Source organism: Miniopterus natalensis, chromosome 7 (assembly GCF_054644295.1).
Source record: "Miniopterus natalensis isolate mMinNat1 chromosome 7, mMinNat1.hap1, whole genome shotgun sequence".
In the NCBI taxonomy this organism is placed as follows: Eukaryota; Metazoa; Chordata; class Mammalia; order Chiroptera; family Miniopteridae; genus Miniopterus; species Miniopterus natalensis.
In genome coordinates this window covers 81,301,830-81,324,918 of record NC_142087.1, presented here as the reverse complement: position 1 = coordinate 81,324,918, position 23,089 = coordinate 81,301,830, and the positions used below count along the sequence as shown (strand labels likewise).

The following is a 23,089-nucleotide window of genomic DNA, read 5'->3' as shown; positions in this document are numbered from 1 at the left end:
GGGTGGGGAACCTCTTTTCTGCCAAGGGCTATTTGGATATTTATAACATTATTCAGGGCCATACAAAATTATCAACTTTTAAAAGTTAGCTATGGAAAAAGCTCCTAGATTTATTGAATTTTTGAGTCCCACTTACAGTTGCCTTGGCAGGGCCAGACCAGATACGGCCCGTGGGCCGGAGGTTCCCCACCCCTGCTCTATACTGTGAGTGACGATGCAAACACAGGGGATTAGTGCTGCCACACTGCGCTGATTTATAGCATGTAGAATTGGACTTAGTGACCCAAATATGTTCTGCCTTATGTAGAGATGTCTTTTATGAAAAACATTCTACTGATATTTAATTGCTTTCTTTATTTTGACAAAACCTTTTTTTATAGTGATTTTTCAAACAAATCTGATCTACAGCTCAGCAAGGTAGGTTTCATTTATTTAACTACCCCAAATATATAGATAGTCAAACTCTATGATATTTGACTATAAACACTAAAATAGAATAGTGGTACGATGGAATTAGATTGGATGTTTTTGGCATATTGATAAATGGATTAAACAACTGACACTTTAGTGGCAAGTACCCAAGGAAGCCCTCTACTCTGCTTTTCAAAGAAAATGCTTCTTTTACATATATGAGTGTGATATTTTTACCTTCTGGTTCACAATTTAGTATATTTTTATTTCCATTTTTTCCTAGCTAATCCTATCTCTTCTGATAATTAGATCCTTCTTAAATCCCTATTGTTGTTAAAAACATTTATTATTCATCCAGACTTCAAATATCAATTATACTTCATTTATTCCTCACAATTACTTTGTCCACTTTCAGGTTTTGAGGTTTACCTTTCGTAAGTACCTCTTGAATCTTCCCTCTCCTGCCGATTCCAGCTGCTGCTTTTCTAGTTTGAGTTCTAAATTTCCAATCCTGCCCGGCCGGGTGTGGCTCAGTGGTTGAGCATCGACCTAGGATCCAGGCGATCGGGGTTCGATTCCCGGTCAGGGCACATGCCCAGGTTGCCGGCTGGGCAGCCGATCAGTGACTCTCTCATCATTGATGTTTCTATCTCTCTCTCTCCCCCTCCTTTCCTTTCTCCGAAATCAATAAAGATATATTTATAAATAAATAAATTTCCAATCCCTGGATTACAATAGCCTTTATATAAGTCATGCTGGCGCTAGTATTTCTTTGTGCCAATCCATTCAGTACCGGCTGTTTTCTTTCTAAATCGCAAGGCTTCAATCCTCTCATTCTCTTGCTCAGAGCCTTTCTTTGATCCCTGTTGCTTATTGAATTAAGCGTGGAGACCTAGCCTGGCTCCCTAGTCCCTTTCAAAGTCAGTCTTGTTTCTTAACATTAGTTTCCTAGGCATGTTTTGTTTAGCTGAGATGTAACTTGAGATTCTCTGAAGTGTGTGTTCTCTTTTTCTTCCACCTTTGGAAAGAACTTGGAACTGACTCAGCAGGCTCCCATCTTTTTTTCTGATTGTCAAAGCTTTATTCCTCCTTGTAAGACTTACTTCAGAGTCTGCCTTATTTATGAAAACTTTCCCATGTGCCCTGACTCAGAGTCCAAGTGTGCAAGAATTCTGAATCTGCACAATTATTTTTTGTATCTTTTTGATATTTTCTTCACTATTGCAGTTTTTAAAATTACTTCTTTTACCAGAGTGTAACTGTTTAGCATCATCTTTATATCCTGTATGACACCTTTGCCCACTTTTGTATCCTCTTCAATATCGTTACTCATTTTTGTGTCTTCTGTAATACCTAGCACACACTGGCATGTAAAAGATGAAATGAACAAATGTGTCTGAACACTGGTAAAAATCATATGGGAAAGGGTAAGTCAGATAAAGGGATCAGAGAAGTAATGATGTCCCAAAACATGTGTACACACACTTTAAATGAATATAAAAGCAGTGTTTATTAACATTTCATTTTCAAAATTGAGCTATCAGCTGTTACAATGTGTGTACAGTTTTGGAGGATACCCTGCATTGAGGGCTAAATGTTTTGGAATAATGCAAATCTATATAAAGTAGCCAAAAATAATAATAAAATTGAAGATGAATCACAACTGAAATGAATGTTTTTGTTTTAATATTTCTAACTTACTAGATATTAAATAAGACTTCTGACTATTTCTGATTAGTAATCATTTAGTGACATTATTTGTGTACTTAATTAAATACTTCAATAAAACATTTTACTAAAATTTTATTTAACAGCTTCTCTGTCCTCACTGCTTCCGGTGAGGTTGAATGCATTTGGAGCAGCAGACTGGGGAATGATCTGGCACTCCCTGCTAGCCCTAGCTGACTGACACAGTTTTCAGTCTTTCACATGAGAGTTTACATAAACCTTGGCTTCTGCTAGAGTTTTTCTATTTAAGAATTTAAAGCAAATGAATATTTAAAAAGTGCTTTTTGTGTTTGTGTGATTCTAGACTCACTAAAATTCAGCTTGGAGAATGCCAGTAAGGTCATTTTACCTACGTGCAATAATTTCTTATATTTTGTATTTGATTTTTAATACTTTCTATTATGTTTTTAGTTAATAATGAAGTCTTCAGTATTTTTAAGTATGGATATTTAATACTTTTATTTAATTCACATTAAGGAAACTGTTACAAATGTTAAATTTATATCAGTGGAAAAACAACCAGAAAATATATGAAAATTTAATTGCATATGCTATTTATTTGCCAAGTATACTAATGTACAAGTTTGAATAGTTTTATGTAAACTTTCGTATTTAGGAAAAGGGTCAGAAAAAAAGTTATAGACAACTGAAGACTACTTTTGTTAATGTTACTTCTGAACACCCATTGTAAGTACTTTTTCATAAATTTTATAATTTCATATTTGAAGAAAATAAATTTATTATATAATGGAGTTAATATTTCTCTTCATTTTACAGGAATGATGTTTACAATTTTAATTTGAATGGAGCTGATGAGCCTATTATAAAACTTGGAGTAAGCTAGAAATCTGTAGTTATTTTGTATTTATTCAGTATTTTTTTGTATCTGTGGTGCGGTTATTAGAGTGTATATATTTTTATTTCCAGACTCTTATAGGTATGCTTTAAAAATATATTCTGTTGTTTTTTTTAATCCTCACGAGAGCATATTTTTTCCATCGCTTTTCTGAGAGAGTGGAAGGTAGGAAGGGGGGGGAGAGGGAGAGAGAAAGAGAAATATCGATGTGGGAGAGACACACCAATTGGTTGCCTCCCTCACACGCCCCAATCAGGGCCAGGGATTGAGCCTGCAACTGAGGTACGTGCCCTTGGCCAGAATTGAACCTGGGACCCTTCAGTCCACTGGCCGATGCTCTAACTACTAAGCAACACTGGCTAGGGCTATTCTATTTATTTTTATTAAATTTATTGGAGTAACATTGGTTAAAAACATTGTATGAATTTTAGGTATACAACTTTGTAATATGACATCTGTATACTCCATTGTGTGCTCACCACCCAAAGTTTAGTCTTCTTCCATTCTTTTTAAAATATTTTAAAATCTATTTGGTACCAACCTAGGTATATTTAGTTTCCTTTCAAATCCTTTGCACTGAAGTAGAAAAAAAAGAGTAATTGGGACATGAAGGAACTCGGACTACTTCATCAAGAAAATCACTTTTCTTATAGATACAACAATTTAAAATTTTTTCAATTGTTTTAAAAATTTTCAAGTTACTCTTTATTTTTAGTATATTTTACAGCACTTGCTTTCTTAGATAGAAACTGTTTTACTAAGCTTAATTTTATTGTCACATCTTATGACTATATGAAGTGATAGAAACTAGATATTATATTTCTTTTAGTTTTTGTTTACCTTATTTTGACACTAAGAAAAAAAATTTGTAATGCTTATTCATAATATAGATCCAGGAATTTCAAGCTACAGCTAGAGAAGCCTGCATGGATAGTTCAATAAAATCGTAAGTGCTTTATTATAATTAGTTGGATCAGATTAAAATACACTTATCTCAATTGTTCTTTTTAAGTATTTCCTCCCAGTTTATCTGAGAGTTTTTAATATATGAGAAGAATGAATGATAATGCTACTGTCATGATTACTCCCATTATTACCCTATTTCAGCATTTGTAGTTGACCCTTGGACATCACGGGGTTAGGAGCACCAACCCTGTGGAGTTAAAAATTGGAGTTGAACTTTTGACTCCCCCCAAACTTAATTACAAATACCCTCCTGTTGACCCAGAAGCCTTACCAATAACATAAACAGTTGATAAACACATATTTTGTATATGTATTATATATGGTAATCTTAAGTAAGCTAGAGAAAAGAAAATGTAAGGAAAGTCATAAGAGAAAATACATTTGCAGTAGTTATTGAAAATCTGTATAAGTGAACCTGCACAGTTAACACCTGTTAATAGTCAACTGTACTTCTAAATTTAATAATGCATACTCTGTGCCCTTTTAATATTAGTTGTATATTCTACATGATAAAGCTGAAAGGACTTAGTAGTACTTTCATCTAACCTTGTAATTTTATAATTGAGGTCAGAGAGGAAAAGTCACTTGGCCAGAATTATATAGTGAATTATTAAAGAGTAAGGCTGAAAACCCTGGTCTAACTGTTCAGTGCATGCTACCTTAAGAAAACAAGTACTTAAAATTAATTAAAATTAATGCATGTTTTTGTTTAAGGTTTGGTTTAATGAGTCATGATGAACTTGAACCTTCTCTCAAAACAAAAGAGAAAAGAGTAAGTTATAATATCCTGATGTGTCTATTAAAACCAGTATTTAATAATTTTCCATTACCAAAGATTATCACAGAACTGGCAAACAGAAATATGCAGATCTTTTTTTTCCCCTCAGAGATTATCAATGTTCCATTATGACTTTTTAAAAATATCTTTATTGTTGAAAGTATTATAGATGTCCGTCCCCCCTTTCTCCTCCCCATTGATAGCCATCACCCAGCATCCACCCCCGCCCCCACCAGGCCTTCTCCACACTATTGTCTGTGTCCATCGGTCATGCATATATGCATCTAAGTCCTTGATTAATCTCCCCACGAGCACACACGGGCGTGCGCGCACACACACACACACACACACACACACTCTCTCTCTCTCTCTCTCTCTCTCTCTCTCTCTCCATGGTCTGAAACTGTGATCGTCTAGTAATAGATGTGACAGCTTCAGTTCCTTTCTTTGATGGTAATAGGTTATGTGTCTGTAGAAACAAGCTGATGTGATTAAACTTTTAACAACACAGACAACAAAATACAGCTCTTGATATCTGATCTGGATTTCCAAGTAACTTCTTGGATAGGTCCTTAACATAAGTTAGTTTTTCTGTGTGTGGTTTTGATTGCCTTTTTGTTTTGTTTCAACTTACTTTGCATGACATATAAGACACATTTCTTCATCTATTACAAGGATTCTTTTTTTTTTTTAATAGATTGTAACAAGTCATAAAAATAAAAACCTCTTTAGTGATACTGACACAGAATACAGATATGATGATGGCAAGACCGACATTAGCTGGCTAAGAGAACCAAAATCAAAACCACAGCTAATAGAATATAGCAGAAATAAAAGTGTGAAGAAGAAACAGAAAAGTGGGAAATCAAGTAAGAAATCACTTTATAAAGAAATGTTGCAAATGAGTTTACTGTTTCAGCTATAGAAGGTGCTTTCTTGGTAGCTAAGTATATTTTTGTATGTGGATAGTATTTTTACTTACATACCTTATGAATAGAAAAAAGAATGAAAGCAAATACACAAATACTACAGTGGTTTTGTTTTTTATTATTTTTGTTAATATGGTTGTATTTAAATTGCTTTTTAAAAATGGGATGTTAGGGACATAAAATATCATTTATCCTAATATTTGGTTCATCACATGCTCTCATCATTTGTCTATTCTTGCCCTACTGTTATTCAATTATTAGGTATTTATTATGAATAATGTATTAAGCACTCATGAACCCAACACCCTAAACAAAATCAGAGCTTGGACAACATCCCCATTCCCTGCCATACCCAATACACATACGCTTTAGGAATTGATATAGATGCAGTAAAAGTATATTGAAAGAAAAACAATTTTCTTACAAAAATAGTTTTGCCCAAATCTTTCACAAAGTGTTTTCCTAGTATATGGCTTCTGTTTTCTCTAGCCAATCGCCTGAAATAGTCGGATAAGAGTTTGAGGTACGGGCTTTGGCCTAGACATATTGACCATTTTCATTGCTTAACATCAATTTCAATGTTTACTAAAACATAAAGATTTTATATATTCCATTTTTAATAGAAGACAACATAGCCGAGCTAAGTTTATATTTATTTTAAGGGAATCAGCTTTTTTTACTTTATTTTTCAATTACAGTTTACATACAATATTGTATTAGTTTCAGGTGTACACCTGTGATTAGACATCTATATAACTAAGTGATCATCCTGATAAATTTAGTACCCATTTGACACCATACATGGTTATTAGAATATTATTGCCTATATTCCCTATGCTGTATTTTACAACCCCATGACTATTGTGTAACAACCAATTTGTACTTCTTAATCCCTTCATTTTTTTTACATCTTCCCCTAACTCCCTTCCCATCTGGCAACCATCAAAATGTTCTCTATGAGTCTGTTTGTTTTGTTTTTGTTTTTTTACACTCATTTGTTGATAAGTATGTATTTATTGCCATATTATTGTTCATATTTTTTATTTTTTCTTCTTAAAGAAGACCCTTTAACATTTCACATAGCACTGGTTTGGTGGTGGTGATGAACTCTAGCTTTGCCTAGTCTGGGAAGCTCTTTGTATGTCCTTCGGTTCTGAATGATGGCTTTGCTGTGTAGAGTGATCTTGGTTGTAGATCCTTGCTCTCCATCACTTTGAATATTTGCCAATCCCTTCTGGCCTGCAAAGTTTTTGTTGAAAAATTAGCTGAGTGTCTTATGGGTGCTTCCTTGGGGGCAACTGCTTTTCTCTTGCTTTTAAGATTATCTTTAATCTTTTGCATTTTAATTATGATGTGTCTTGGCGTGGGCCTCTTTGAAAGGCTTCATCTTGTTTGGGACTCTCTGTGCTTCCTGGACTTGTATGTCTGTTTCCTTCACCAGGCTAGGGAACTTTTCTGTCATTTTTTCAAATAGATTTTCAATTGCTCTCTCTCTTCTCTTTCCAGCATTCCCATGATGCAAATGTTGGTACACTTGAAGCTGTCCCAGAGGCTCCTTCATCTTTAGGATTTTTTTTCTTGGAATCAGCTTTTATTTTATTTTGAGATAAAAATAACCAGTAGCGACCTACAGGCTGGGGGAGGGGGATAATGGCTTAAAAAGAAGTAAAAATAGAGATGTGGAAATGAGCTTTGTCATGTGTTTAGAAATGAAGTTGAATCTTGGAAACAGATGAGAGGCCAGTCATATGCATGAGGAAGAGGAGCAGCTTATAAAAGAGAAGTATGAAGTAGCTTAGTGTGCTCAGGGGATGCAGTACTGCAGTAATTGGAACACAGATCAAACTTGTGGGAAAATGTTCAAAGATGCCGCTAGCTCTGGTCATAGTGAGTGGACTTTGAAGCACTGGAGAAGCATAAGACCCACATGTTCTCAGGGAGCTTGCAGTCTAGAAGGAAGATGTACAAATACAGACAGTAGATTAGAGATCTTGGGGAGACATAACAGGTTAGAATACTATAATCAGTACATACTTTTAAAGTTGAACTTCTGAGTGAATTTTGAATGACAAGGGCTGAATGACAAGTCAATATGTCCTAGTTGCCCTATTGCCAAGATTGGGAGATCTTTCTTCCAGAACTTCATTGCTCCTTTTGCTTGGATAATCCCACTTCTTAGGCTTCAGAGAATATTTAGGAAGTCGAAATTGTGCTTGAAAGGTAAAAATGGGAATAGGGTCTAAAGCTACTCTCAAGAATGTGGATAAATCTTAGAAACATAATGAGTGAAAAATAAAGCAAGTCAGACTATTACATGTGACATGACTGTTTTATAAAGTTCATTATATTGTTTAGGGATACATATCTGAATTGAAACTTTTTTTTTTGAGATCAAGTGAATGAGACAGATTTCAGGATAGTGATTACGTCTAGTGATTACGTCTCAGCAGAGGAGATGTGGAGGGTCACACAAGAGAGTACATATAAGTAGTAGATTCAACATTACTGACAATGTAGTTCCTACTGAATGGTAGCATCATGGGTGTTAAGTTAGATATTCTCCTGTATGTTTAAAAAGTTTTATAATATAAAAGAGAAGGGAACTTGGTAATTCATATATCAAATACTATACAGTTTAAGTTTGAATGAATTTAAAGATGCATTCTTATTTTCTTTGATTTTAACTTATATGCATAAATATTCTAATAAGTTTTAAATGCCAGTTTTTATCCTTTTGAAGAATTTAACCTTATTTTCTTGAATTGCAGGACCATCTTTGGAAAGGGAACAACCAAGATCTAAAATGGTAAAACTCAGAAGTTTGTGTCCAAATATCCCTTTAAAATCATTTTTCTCCTTGTTGTGAAAAAAAAATTTGTCATCTCATAGTTTTATCCTTGTCATCATTTACTTGTTTCCCATAATTGTTTCAGTCTTTTACCGTTCCTCCTACCTTTTGCTTTTTTAACATGTTAGCCTGTTTTAGGTCTGTTTTATTCTGTGATGCTAGGTATTTGTGACATCTTTTTTCTCTTAAGTTAGGTGATATAAATCAGGCCTCTCAAACCTTTAATGACAGGGATAAAAAAATAATAGAAGATATTTGGAATGGAAATATAAAACCCAGACTTTTTAAATATATAACTGGAAGCTTGTGCTTCTCAATCCCCATCCCCTTTGTCAACCATCAGTTTGTTCTCTGTGTCTGTGGTGGTTTCTGTTTCATTTTTTTGTTGTTGAGATTCTGCATATAATTGAAATCATATGGTATTTGTTTTTCTCTGACTTACTTCACTTACCATCGGTAAACCTAGAGAGTAGATGGCAAGATTTCATTTTCTTTATGGCTAATATTCTGATGTGTTCCAATCTTGTAAAATTTTCTCTCTCCAGTCATTTAAAAGATATTAATCAGAAATATATTTCTAGAAATATTTTATAGCAAATAACTTGTATTTCTTGTAACTCAAATATTGATATAATAATATTCAGGAATTTTTCTCCCATAGACACCCAAGAAAACCACCACCAAAAAGGTAGATGAAACCATTCCAGATGGGAGAACCAGACTTCCACGAAGAGTGGCAAACACCAAAAAAAATTATAAAGATCTTTCAAATTCAGAATCAGAATGTGAACAAGAAGTTTCAGAGTCATTGAAAGAAAAATTGCTAGTAAAGGTAAATAGAAACAATTTAATAATTTCTAAATACAGAATATATTTTTTAAATGTCAAATGTATCTGTTTACTTCTTTTTTAAGATTTAACCCTCTGTATGAGAAAACTTGTATAATTCTAAAAGTTGATCCTTAGGCATTATGTTTGGAATAGGTTGGCATTAGTGTCACAACACAGATGTGTGACTGTAGTAGAATTATAACTTTAAGATAATATCCTTGAATTAGAGAATTGATCTTTCCAAAATTATATACCTCAAGAAAGTACAGACTGTTAGGCAACTGTGGATCTGTTGACTGAAAGTAAAAATATTGGATCTGAGGTTCTTCTTATACACTGATCCATGTCCGTCCCTGACGACTTCTTAAATCTCATGTCACAGACACGTCTACCCACCTGTGCTTGAAAGTGTTAACAAAGTTTAAAAAAAGTTTTATAATGTGCCAGGTGCTATCTTAAGTGCAGATAATCCTCAACTTCCATGGTTCCAACTTACAATTTTTGACTCTACGATGATGCAGAATTTTTGACTCTATGATGAGTACACATTCAGTAGAAACTGTTCTTCAGGTTTTAAATTTTGATCTTTTCCCAGGCTACACTTTGTGGTATATTACCCTTCTCATGTGGCCAGCTGTAATGAGCTACAGCTCTGAGTCAGGCACAGGATCCCCAGGGTCAGCAACCAACACTGCAGCGCACTGTGTTGCCAGTGTTTTTTGGATATTGTGTTCTGAGCACAGTGAAGGTAGACAAGACTAATGACGTTCAGTAGGTTAGATGTGGTAAATGCATTTTTGACTTGACCATATTTTCAACTTACAGTGGGTTTATCAGGACATACCCCATTGTAAATCGTGGAGCATCTGTATGTACTTTATAGATTTGACTTCTTAAAATCTCATAAGTACTATAGGTGACTAGTACTATTATTGACATCTCATTTTACAAGTGAGAAAATTGAGGCACAGAGAGATGAAGGGATTTGCCCAAGGCCAGCACAGCTAGGAAGTGGTAAACAAAGGTTTGAGCCTAAAGAGTCTGGCACTTAAGGTAGGTGTCTCTGGCCATCTCACTGTTCTGATTTTCAATCATTAAACCTCCATATCCCCTTGTTTGTAACCTTCTTATCTCTTATCTGGAAGACATTAAGGACTTCGTAACTTATCTCCATATTTTCTATCACTTCTTACGTTAATTTACTATATATATAGTCAGGTCAGTCTTATCTTCCCAGGCCACCCTCTCATCATATCCCTCTTCAAAGAAAAACCCTGAGTATCTACCACCCTATAGTCAGACATTCAAAGCATCAGAATGACTTTCCAAGCTTATTTCCCCTCCTTCCCAGAGCTGTGACAGTCAGAATACCTGAGACTTCCAAACGAGACCTGTGCTTGCCTACTCTGTGTGTCAGCAGACCTCCACCCCCTCAGTGACCTTCTCTCACCACCCTCCTTTCCAGACTCCTGAGCCGTGGAACCCAGGAACACGCTCTGCTTTCACTGAACTGAGAATGATCTCCTGGAATCTTAGATACCATAAGAGATACCAATAAAATACTCTATTATAGTGTATCATATTTCTTGTGAATTTGCCATATGTCTTCCAGTGTATTAGTCTTTCACTACTCATGTTGTGGCCCCTGCTATGCTCATATGTAGTAATATAAGACATTTATTAACATTTCAATGTAACTTAAATTACTTGTATTCTATTATAATTTGAAAGTTATCAATACATTTAGGAGGAGAATATTCATGCCAGAAGCAAAACCATGAAGCTGCCAAAGAAACAGCAGAATGCCTTCTCCTCAGAGACACAAAAGGATATATCAAAAGAATGGGCAAGCTCATCTCTCCTAAAAAATACTACTATAAGAGACAACAGCCTTGACTTATCTCCTGTGTCTTTGTCTGGGAGTCCATCATCTATAGAAGTAATGAGAAGTCAGTATCTTTAGTTGAATATTTAATTTTTACTATAATTATATGAAAATAGGATTTGAAGACTAATTTTGACGGGTGTATTAACATTATAGGTAGTCAAAATTTTATTTTTAAACTAGTTAATGCTCAGAATTTGGTCTTTGCCAAGTATAAGTAGACTTGGGAAGAGTATTACTGACACTGAAGCTGGTCATGTTTGCACTTTTTCTATCTTTCAGGTCCTTTAAAGGATGTTTTAAAGCATTTCTAAGTGTCTATAATTTCAGTTAAAATTCAAGACTTACATCAGTTAACATATATACTTCCTCTGAAGTGGCTGTTTTTATAATACCTGGGAACACTGTTATCTCGGATAAGCATATACTTAGAAGACAGATGCACATGCCTTGGTTTGATCTGAAAACTGTCAGAGTTCACTTATATTAAGATTTATTTCAGCCATGAATTTCCTCATCTATATTTGAAGGAATTAGACCAAATTATTTCCCAAGCCTTTCCAACCATAAAATTCTGTGGCTTTTATATATAAACACTACTGATGTCAAATACTCAGGCTGCTCGTTATAGTGCAGCTTATACTATAGATCATTTTGTTTGAAAATGTTTTAAATGTTCTATGGTTACAATTACATTTAAAATGGAGCCATTTAATATTTTTCAAAGTCTTATATAATATTTTAAACAGTTTGGTTTTGGTTTAGTGAAAGTTTATCCTTTTTAAATACGGCTAATTGTCTATTCTTAGAATTTAAATTAATCATGCTATTCTAAACTAGACATCAATAACGCCTTCCACCTTTTTTTGGTTTGTGTTTTGTGAGGCAATATAGGTACAGAGAAAATAACAGAAAGGGACTTTACTCAGGATCATGACTGTATAACAAAATCCATATCACCTACTGTAAAATCTTCATCACCTGAATCCTTCAACAGTAAATATGGAGTTGGAGGTCCAATAAAGTCACTGAAAAACAGTGAGAAAAATTTACTATGTGCAAGAGAAAGTTGCTCACCAATGCCTCAATCATTCTCTTCGGTAAGATTATATATTTTTCTTTAATCACACATATTTGAAGTGGGTAAATCATTTTCCTCTAATCAAATACACATTGCTTACCTACTTAGCCTAAGCTTTTGTGTCATATCTGGGGAAGAGGAGGAACCTACAGAAAAGTAAAATAGCCTCAATGAACCTAATAGATTGATTATAGCTGCTGTAGAGGAGGAAGGTGGTGGTATGAGAAGCAGAGTGCTGGCAAGTGTGCTATGATGGGAATGATCGCTTTAAAGAGGCGCTGCGTGTTTGTCTACACTTCGAAACTACATAATTCGTTTTCTAGATTTGAATAGGTTTAGTCCTGCAACACAGCACTTCTTTCGGATTCTACCATAACTCGAAGTTTGTAACCTTTAGTTACTAAACCAGAAGTTGACAAAGCAAATTGACAAGAACTGTAATTGAAAATAGTATGACTATAGTATTTGCTTTGGAGTTTTGTAAGGAACTTTAAGACTAGTAGGTAAATGGCATGAATATTAACAAATTTAATATATTGAAAATTCCTTTTGTGTTGTTATATGTCCTGTTTCTTAATAAAATATGTAGGTATGCTCTCAAAAGACATTAGAAATAGGAATCAATTATGGGTTAAAGTGAGAGAGAGAGAGAGAGACGTAAAAATGTATTTTGAGTTTTGCTGTGTTTTTTTTAAGTTGTGAATACTTTGGTACCAGTTTACCCCACCTCAACCCTGCCACCCCTTTTTGCTTGGGTGGTATTGATGGCTCAATTTGGAGAATTTTGTAGTAGTAACAAAGTTATAGAACTGATTGCCAAGATAATTTTGCTCACTATAACTGGGTACAGTTGAAAAAGTTTTGAGTCAGACAGAATTGCGTTTAAATCCTGGCTCCACTATTTTCTGCCTATGTAACATTTTACAAGTTGATGATTCCCTCTGCACCTCAGTTTTCTCATCTGTAAAATGGGTCTGTGAAAAATTAAATAGGCTGATTATGTAAGCATAATACTTGAAAACATTGTAAATGTTCAAATATTTACATAGTAAATTCTCTTGATGTGTACTAACCTCTGTATATAAAGATGGAATTAATGAGAGTTTCAGAACACCTATAGCCAAGATCTAAAATCTCTAATAACCTTATTTTTTACAACTTTAAACAATATTTTTATTCCTAGAAGGTTTTAAGGTCCTTTTATTCTGTTTAACTAGTAGTCTTCACAGACCATATTTTTCAAACATAATCTTATATGAAACCTCCAATGTGCCAAACAAATAAAAATGGAATTATGCTGTTTAGAGCAGATAGGAGATCTAAACCTTAGCCTACTCAGGCTCCCTCTGATAACTCCAAGGGGCCTTTGCAGGGCTCTCAATTTCTACAGACTACAATCTGAAAAAGTTTCCCACTAGACTGTCATCCCATGGTATTTTGTAAGTATTGCTCTATCAGCCTTACTTTCCCGGAGTCCTTTATCCCTTCGGTGTCCTATCCTTCAAATCTCAAAACGTAGGTAATCACCACCCACTTTCTTTGATGCTACTTGGTGCTAGATGGAATTTTAATTGTTACATATGAGACATTGTTTCGCATTTACTGTGTATCCTTAATTAGGTATTGGAAATTTGCTCTATCAGTTAGTTGTACCAGCTTACATTATGCTCACCAACAGTGTACTTTTTGTTAATTGGCTGTTAGATGTTTGTTTTTGCCAACCTGATTCATGTCTCTCACTTTAATTTGCATTTTCATGGTTAATAGCATTGAGTGTTTTCATATATTTTTTGGCCATTTGGTGAATTGTCTATTTTTTCCTAATTTTTAATTGCATTGTTTGATTTTTCTTACAAATTTGTAGGAGTTCTTAATATATTCTGGACATTAATTCTGTATTGGTTATATACAATGCAAACATTCTTTTTCCAGTATTTATCTTGTCTTTTCACTTGAATGAAAATATCCATGATGTAATGAAATTTATGTCTTTTGTGGTGTTCAAGAAATCCTTCCTTCAGCTATTCTAAAAACATACATTTTCTCATAAAAATGTTATTTGATTTTAACGTTTGTTTTCAAACTTTCTGGGCTTTCTCTTTGCATATAGATAGTGCATTAGTGCAACATCATGCTTGGGCGACTCCTCCTTTCTCCGACCTGTGTAATGCTAATTTGGTCATAGTCTTGGCAACCATTGGGTCAGCTGTTAGACTGGCCAGTAAAACAGAATAGTGCCTGCCTCTGTGCTAATACTACTACTTTGCTTTAAAAGTAGTTTTACACTTACAAGGTGTTTCATACACCACCACCCCAGTCAACCTGGTCTTACCCTTTTACTTCTAAATTCTCTTGGCCATTTACATGTTCATATTACATTTGGGAATTAGTTTGCCTGAAGAATTACCTGCCATGAACTTTCTCATTGACATAATTCATTTTTCTCCCTACTTTTTGGTCTTATTTCTGACAAAATTGTGCCAAATCTTCCACAGAGAAAATTATACTACTTGTTAGATTAATTCCAAAGTGTTTTATGGGTTTCCTTTTTACTGTATTGAAAAAAACCTTTAAAGCCAAGGCCGGGTGTGGCTCAACAGTTGAGCGTCGACCTAGGATCCAGGCAATCGGGGTTCTATTCCCGGTCAGGGCACGATCAATGACTCTCTCATCATTGATGTTTCTATCTCTCTCTCCCTCTCCTTTCCTCCCTCTGAAATCAATAAAGATATATTTAAAACAAACAAACAAAAAACTTTAAACTGTTTTCTGGGTTTAGTATTTTGCTTTTGTATATCTCTCACAACCTTGACAATTCTACCAGAATTGTCTGCGTAGATTCTCTTGGACTTTGAGTATAGACAGCCCTAAACTGTTATTCATGATAATGTTGCATTCTGTTCCACTCCTTATACTTTCTTTTTTATTAAGGTGAGTATGACTTCTGGAGCAATGTTAAATAGATAATTGTACTAGCAGGCATGCTTAGCCATAGTTTTTGGTAGATACTTGTTATCAAGTTAATGTCCTAGTTGTCTGAGGACTTTTATTTTTAATTTTGAATAGGAGTTGAATTTTAGCAGCAAATGAATTATTCCCTCAAAATTTACATAGTTTTGGTTTAATTTTTTTGGTTTCTATATGTCTTGCTCATTCATAGCCCAGGTATACTCCTACTAAGAATAATACTATTGTGAATAGAAAAAATGTAAATTGTGGTACTTAAATAAGAAACACGAAATTGCAATAGCTATTCAGATGTAAGCAGTTATAGTTCAGAAAAAAGTTTATGGAAATTGAACCTCCAAATGTCAATGAAAATCATATACATAGCAAAAGGGAGACATATCTGGTAGTGTAGCCATCAAACTTTCCCTAAACTAAGGTGGTCTGAGAAGAATCAGTTACTGGCCTTTAATTATAATATTTTCAACTTATCTACAAATCTGATGTTTACAATATGTAGGATAGTTTAATCGTAGGAAAAAGCTGAAATTTTTTAAATGAGAAGTAGTAAGGTCTTAAATAGTGAGAATATAGCTGCCGAACCACTGACTTACATATTTATAACTAGGACTTTCTGGCTTCATGATTATATAAGAATTTGGTTGAGTTTTTTTGCCACTATAAAAGTCCATCACTCCAACAACAAGAATAGTTTAATAATCTGTAAAATACAGAAAGGTAAGACAGAATTTTACAGCATGGAGAGGGCTGGGATTCACCCTAGACCTAAGTGGGAGCGTGGGTACTTATAGTAGAGAAAGAACAGTAATCTAAGGAAGGGAACTGGAAGTGGACATGCACTATCAGGAAATAGGAAAAACCTAATTTGACTGGAAGAAATCTGTACATTGAAACAGCAAAACACAAGGTTAGATGGGAAAAAAATGTCTTAAAGATATAGCTTGAGAGAAAAGTTTAGACATTTTTTATAGTTCCCCATTTTCTGACTCAAAATCCTAATAAGAATTGAAAAGCAGGAGTAGTCACAAAAGCTAGCTCAAAATTATTAGTATAGTTTAAGATTGAGATTCACTTAAGAATGTAGGTTAAAGTAGTGTCAAAGATGAAAAGGGAAGGAGAGAAACAAAAAAAGTCTGAAAAAAGTATTGACAGCTTTTGCAATTTCCTGGCTTTAGGGTTTAAGAAAGATGGTCAAAGGTGAGTCCAAGAGTACTTATGGTATTTTTTTTCAATTTTTGATACATATTTTAGGAAAGTCATTCAGCATCTTCACTATCCACGTCTAGTGAGAAAGGAGAGAAAATAAGATGTGACACGCCCTGTGACTCCACTCATGTATCAGGTTTGACTCACAGCCTTGCTTCTAAGTTAGTTACTGAAATGCTGTGAAAGTTCATCTAAAAGAATTATATATTTGAAAACATACTAAATTATTCAAGTTAGCTAATTTCAAAATGAAAATAAGGAACTAGATAGAATTTAATGCACAGTTACCTAAAATGATATAATTAACTGAAACAAATACTTTTTTCATAAAAGCAAGAACACTATTAATTATTTAACTGTTCCTAAGGCCCTACATACCATCTTAGTCGCAAACGAATGTACATAGAAGACATTAATCCCAATGAAGTAGGATTGGAAGAGGAAGAGGAGGGGAGAGCAGACTTGCTTCCCCCAAAACTGTCTAAAATGGAAAATGCTGATCATCACAGTCACAAAAGTAGGTAGATCAAATGTGTGTGTCAAAATGCAGCTGTTTGGGAAGGTAGTTTCTTAGATCTCAAATGAGTCCATCCACAAAACAAACCCTTTGTAAAGACAACTTTGGTCAAGTCCAAGAAGAGTGATGCTCTATCACAAGTTTACTGATGTGAGTAATGCAGGAAGGGTTCTTTTCACTCAAACATTCCTCATCTCTATCACTAATCACCTCATGTGAGCTGTACTAGAGGGTAAACTTACTACGAAACTAGCGTGTTAGTAAATACTTGGGTCAATGACATGGAAGTAGCTAAAACCATTTAAAAATACCCTAAAAATGTTCCATTTTAATGTTACCTTTCCTGCTTTAATACCCATGCCAAAAGGTTTTTTTATAAATCAATTATTTTTAAATTAAAAATATGTCTGCATTTGATTTCATAATCCTTAGATTATACATAGAACCTGAAAATAAGGTTTTGTTCTCAGCCTCATGACAAGTAAGGCTACATTCATGAAAACACATTTTAACTTTGGTTGTTTGCCTTCATTTTTTAGTGTCTGAAAGTACATCTCCGTTATCAACAAATGACTTTTCTGTTCCTGGAAAGAACTGGGGAACTGAAATTTCAGATGTAGGCACAATGTGTGAGCAGTTCAACACAGAATTTAAGAAGAAATTTAATGTGAGTTATTGAAATTATACCCAATAATGTGATAATATGCCCCCCTTTCTACTAGACTATCCACTTGTGAATTCAGCTTTCCTCATGTACTGGTAAAAACTGGAATGATTCCTAGGTTAAAACCTTTTATCTCATGAGTGAATTTATCTTCTAAAAGTCTGTGCATTATCCCTATTTCTTTTTCTACACGTTCTTTTTAATTGGTTTAACATTTTGACTCCTCTGTGATTCTTCACTTTTTTAATCTCATAGAGGTGACTGCTAGTGAGGGCACTAAGGGATGAGCCTCAGTCAGAAATCCCATTTGAGGTTCCAGTGTGCTCATGTTGATTTATCCAAGGTTGACAGTCTAAACAGAGGAACCCCGACTCATACACAGGGTAGGGCAAAAGCAGGTTTACACTTGTGAGTATGCAAAACAGTTTATTAATTATTGTATTTTCCTTATGGAACTGTGAACCTACTTTTGCCACACCCTGTATTGCTATGCATCTGTGGCTAGATGTGAAAAGGGTAATAATTCTGACTGGGACTTTGAGGCTGTGTACCTGAAGAGAACTGTAATCACTAGCATTGCTTTAAAATATTGTAGAGTGCGGTATCCTTATGAAAATGATCAGTCACCCGGTCAGCCCTTAGAGCCTTTCTGATGGAACCAGACCCTGGTCTGACTGAGCTTACTCACTAACACTTCAGGTTCCATCACTGAGGTTTTAATTTTTCACTTTTCCAAGTCATTTACATTTTGTGGAAAAGACTTTGTTCTTAATATAGTCTTGGTTAGATTATCATTTTGTAAATAATGAATATTTTTCAGATTCACCACAAATTGATGGATTATTTTACCAAGCAGTCTTGGAAAACAGCTCAACAACATCTAAAAACAATGAACCATCATATTCAGGAATACAGGTGTGTAATACAAATCTCTTCTGAACACTATGTTTTGAGTGCTGTAGTTTTTTAAATACTCTTATTTCCTTTAATAGGATCAAAAAACTTGATAAATTCCAGTTCAGCATCATAAAAGAGTTGGAGAACTTTGAAAAAGATTCACAGTCTTTAAAAGATTTGGAGAAGGAATTTACGGTTTGTGCTTTTAAGAAATTAAAAATAGCCCTAGTAGGTTTGGCTCAGGTTAGAGTGTAGACCTGCAGACTGAAGGGTCCCAGGGTAGATTCCGGACAAGGGCATGTACCTCAGTTTCAGGCTCAATCCCCAGCCCTGTCGGGGCGCGTGCAGGAGGCAACCTACCAACATCGATGTTTCTCTCTGAAAAACAATGGAAAAGAATTTAAAAATAATTGTAAGACCTCATTTTTAAAGAGCTACACTAAGTAAAATCTCTATTGACCTTCTGCTTTTAGAACCACCATAAAGATTTTTAGTCAGTTTCTTATAAACACACTTAAATTACAAACTTTAAGCTTAATAAGGGAGAAATCATGAGAGATTTTACTTTGAATATTTTTTATCTGAAAGAGTTTATGGCATCTGGAATATTCTTAGCATGTAGCCAACTTGTTTATTTATAGAAATATAGTAAATTCTACTGTCAACGTTGAATATTTAAAGTGTAATTAGTTTTTGTATTAAAATTTAGGACTTTGGGGAAAAGATAGTTCAGAAGTTCAGTGCCTATCAAAAAAGTGAACAGGAGAGGTTAGTATGACATTTTTTATGACTGGAATCTATAAAATTAGATTTTAAGTTAACAGTTTACATTATTTAAAATTTTTAAATTATGTATACTACACTATAGCGACTTAATTTGAATTCCTGGTAAGCACAAAAGTAACTTGTCATTATTATACTTGTTAGGCTTCACCTTTTGAAAGCTTCATTGGACAAGAATGTCTTCTACAGCACTGACAGGGAAGAAACTATTTGTACATCTGAGGTATACGTTACATATTTTTTATATAATTTTGGTATTGGTTAGTCTATCTTTTTGCTGTAAAGATTTTATAGTAAATTTCATGGGGGAAATACATTTATTTTACAGATGTGTTTCATGAAAGAAAACATGAAAATTCTGCAAGACAGGCTTCTTAAGGAAATGGTAAATCAACTATCTAGTTTGGGATTTTCAAATGGAATGTCTATTTCTTTTAATGGGAAATTGTTTCACAGGTTTTCTTTTTGGATTGAGAGGAAGCAGCTTTAGCTCAGTGGACTTTGTTATTTAAATTAGAATAATAGGAGCATATTTATAGTAAAATAATAGGGGTGATTTAAAGACCCTCCTAAAAATAAAAAATTTCAAAAAAGACTATCAATTTGCCACTTGAACAGTTCTCTAGAAAAGTGAGTTCTTTGTACTTTGTCTAAGCACTGTGCAGAGCATCAGAACCCTGCCTTCTCAAGAAGGGGCGTCAGGACACCTGAAAAGAATCACTGTCCACTTGGACCAGACTTTCCAATGGTCTAGTAGACCAGCAGCTGGTTCTGGGAGAAAAGCAGTTGTGTGGGGTCTAAAGACACTGCTCCAGGTGAACGTGTCTTTGTTTTCTCAAAGAGGGTAGACATTTTTATGTATTCTTTGGTACTAATCTTTTTATAGGGGATATATTAATGTATTTAACAAATTTTAATAGAAGCCCAACATTGCTGAAATAGCTGAAGATCAGGATGTTTAGCTTGAAGCAGACAAACTAACTAGATTGATCCTTGTTGAAATTGTTCCCTAGATTATACTCAGTTTACTTCCTTCCTTTAAATATTAAATCTACAGTCAATCATTTGAGATAGAAAAGACTGAAAGTCTTCTCTCAATTGGTGATCAGTGATGATCACTGAGTTCAGCTATCTGGGAACAGACCTTGGGGGAACAGAGAGAACGAGCACATACATTATAGCTTTATGGAACAGGCTATTTTAAAATGAATCCCTAATAGCTTGATTTTTTTCTTTCTATTTTACTTGATGGTTTGAAAATGATCATTTAAAATGTAATTTTTTCTTTCCCTGGCCATAGCAAGAGGAGGAGCTACTTAATGTACGCAGAGGACTGTTGTCATTATTCATGGCTTGTGAGACAAATGTTAATGTGGAGATCTAGCTGTTACCCAGTTCTGCCCAGTTCCTTTCTGTACATAACCAAGAAAATACCAGAGTAGCCCTACAAAGAAAAAAATACATATATAACCCAGGCAAGAGTGCCTTCGACCTCAACATTCAAGGAAATGTCTTATGCATGAGGAAAAAAACATTCTGACTCCAAGCCCCCAAACTTGTCTGTACCTTACCACTCCTTTTTGGCTTGTTTTGTAGTAATATTTAGACATGTTACTGAGTTTAAATATAGACAGACATTACTGACTTTTAATTAATTATATTTACAGAACTAGTTGTTTAAAATACTTTTTATATGATAAATTTTAGTTTATTATTAAATATATACCGTTTTATGTTATATTACTATGTATTATTAAAACTTTTACTAGTTCAGAATATCTGTAATAAAAAATTAAACCACACTTGGAGAAGTCTTTGATTTAAATGTGTGTGTAAATTGGTACTTTGTAGCACACTGGGGGAGAGTATATTTATTCAGTTATGGCTCCAAGGCACTAAATAGCCTAAAACAATTACCATACTATCTATATTTTAATTCTAGGTAGACATCTTAACTCATAGCAGGCTGTTTTGACAAGTACTTATTAAGCTTATTCATTTTGGTAATCTGCAAGATTATTTTATAAAAATGAGTACACATTTAGTTTGCTTTAATTGCATAGTATTGAAGTTAAAATAAATGCTGTGTCACTTGGGTAAATATTATAATCATTATTTTCCTATTTTATGAACATCGGGTCAAACAGAATACCTTTCTCCAGTGCGATATCCCGAGCGCTGTGTCAAACATACCAAGCAGCCTTCCTCACTGCCGCTGGCCTGTTTCATGGTAGCAGAGCATCCGGATACTGCCAGCGTTTAATTTGGCGGCAAAGGGGCTTGTTCGCAGTCAGCTTCATTCCGTTATTATTGTCAGCTAAGATTTATTGATGGTGGCAGGGATTCTATTTCAGGAGACAGTGACAACTCTACTGTACTATTAACTACTCCTCGGAGTGGCATCTCCGTATTGGCCTGTGAGACTTTGAGACCCTATCCGGAACTGTTTACCTCACCCTTGGCCAGCCGTCCACGACTCCTGACTCAACACTGTGTGAAATCCAGCCCAGGTTCCCGCTCCCTCCGCCCTTCCCAGCCTTTCTGCTGTGCCCGTCATTGCTCCTGAATCCGTTTCCAGCCCCCTTTCCCTACCTCTCTAGCGTCCAGCTGGTCTCTCTAGTTGTCCCAGGCGGTTTGCTGTGCCTGTTACCCTTCCTCCTCTTTCCTTCCCTGTTCTAGATTCCTTCGCACAGAATTATACACTTGCCCTCCCTCCTCTCTCTGACTTTATCCAAGCCACACTCCTTATTCCAGTGTGAGCATCACTGGCGAAAACTCCCATCATCAGGCTTTACACATATTTCAGATGGCCTCTGGGCGTTGCTCAGCAGTCCTTCCTCCCCCCCGTTTCACTTGACTTCATTTTCAGAGTTCAGTGGCGCCTTGGTTTTCGAACACTGTAAACCCAGAAGTAAATGCTTTGGTTTTCGAACACTCCTCGGAAGTCCAACATGCCACACGGCTTCCGCTGAGGGCAAGATCCTGAGGCCTAGCTGTCGGATGCCGATCCCTCGGTTTTCCAACATTTCAGAACTCGAACTGTCTTCCGGGATGGATCACATTCAAAAACCGAGGTACCGCTGTATTTTTGTAGATCGATGCCTCTTCATTCTTTACCTGTCAGCTGACGGCTCGCCTCGTACTCTCATCTTTTCTCAACCCTAACCTAGTAACCTCGTACCGGCACCGGCACTGGCGATTTCCCACATGCTCGCGTGGCAGCTTTGCCTCTTCCTTTCAGCACCCCCACCATGTGTGTTCCTGTGCTGTCTTTACTTCTCTGTACTGTGTGCGTAGCTCACACTTAGTTTTTACAAAGCCCGACATCCAGTTTGCCTCTGCTGCCCTCACTACAATTCTCTCTACTCACCTGTTGAACATATTGAAAGAATTTTCTCTAGCTAGTGTCTCAACTTACACACTTCCTAACTTCCTATTTGTTCTGCCTTCCCTTGGGCCAGTTTGTCTCTACTATCTCACCGGAGCTGCTTTTATCAAAATCACCAGGATTCATTTTACAAAACCTCTACCTTCTTTGACCCAGCTTCTCGGTGCCATTTCACCCATGGCTGGCATGCATTTTCCACTCCTTGTCTGCTTCCCGGCTTGGCCTCCCTTTTGCCTCTTCACCTAGGGCTCATGCCTAGTCCGTCTTTCACTTGCGCCTTAGGTAATTTCATCTGTGTGCCAGATCTGACCTTTACTCTGGATGTCACAGTGTCGGATACACTGCTTTGTTGAC

General features: G+C 35.3%; 1 protein-coding gene across 1 annotated transcript in view; it reads left to right on the top strand.

Moving 5' to 3' along the window:
• The window catches only part of SYCP2 (synaptonemal complex protein 2), a 54,005-nt gene extending 32,862 nt beyond the window's left edge, over positions 1-21,143 (top strand). The window contains exons 25-43 of the mRNA XM_087819206.1: positions 381-417; positions 2,756-2,826; positions 2,917-2,974; positions 3,886-3,941; positions 4,676-4,733; positions 5,437-5,608; positions 8,437-8,474; positions 9,178-9,348; positions 11,095-11,296; positions 12,118-12,332; positions 16,532-16,622; positions 16,854-17,003; positions 17,543-17,670; positions 18,488-18,582; positions 18,660-18,759; positions 19,274-19,332; positions 19,492-19,570; positions 19,676-19,732; positions 20,648-21,143. Of these exons, the coding sequence (XP_087675332.1) occupies positions 381-417; positions 2,756-2,826; positions 2,917-2,974; positions 3,886-3,941; positions 4,676-4,733; positions 5,437-5,608; positions 8,437-8,474; positions 9,178-9,348; positions 11,095-11,296; positions 12,118-12,332; positions 16,532-16,622; positions 16,854-17,003; positions 17,543-17,670; positions 18,488-18,582; positions 18,660-18,759; positions 19,274-19,332; positions 19,492-19,570; positions 19,676-19,732; positions 20,648-20,731 (1,921 nt within the window). The 3' untranslated portion in view covers positions 20,732-21,143. The remainder of the gene's footprint in view (positions 1-380; positions 418-2,755; positions 2,827-2,916; positions 2,975-3,885; positions 3,942-4,675; positions 4,734-5,436; positions 5,609-8,436; positions 8,475-9,177; positions 9,349-11,094; positions 11,297-12,117; positions 12,333-16,531; positions 16,623-16,853; positions 17,004-17,542; positions 17,671-18,487; positions 18,583-18,659; positions 18,760-19,273; positions 19,333-19,491; positions 19,571-19,675; positions 19,733-20,647) is intronic.
• Positions 21,144-23,089: the final 1,946 nt, after the last annotated feature.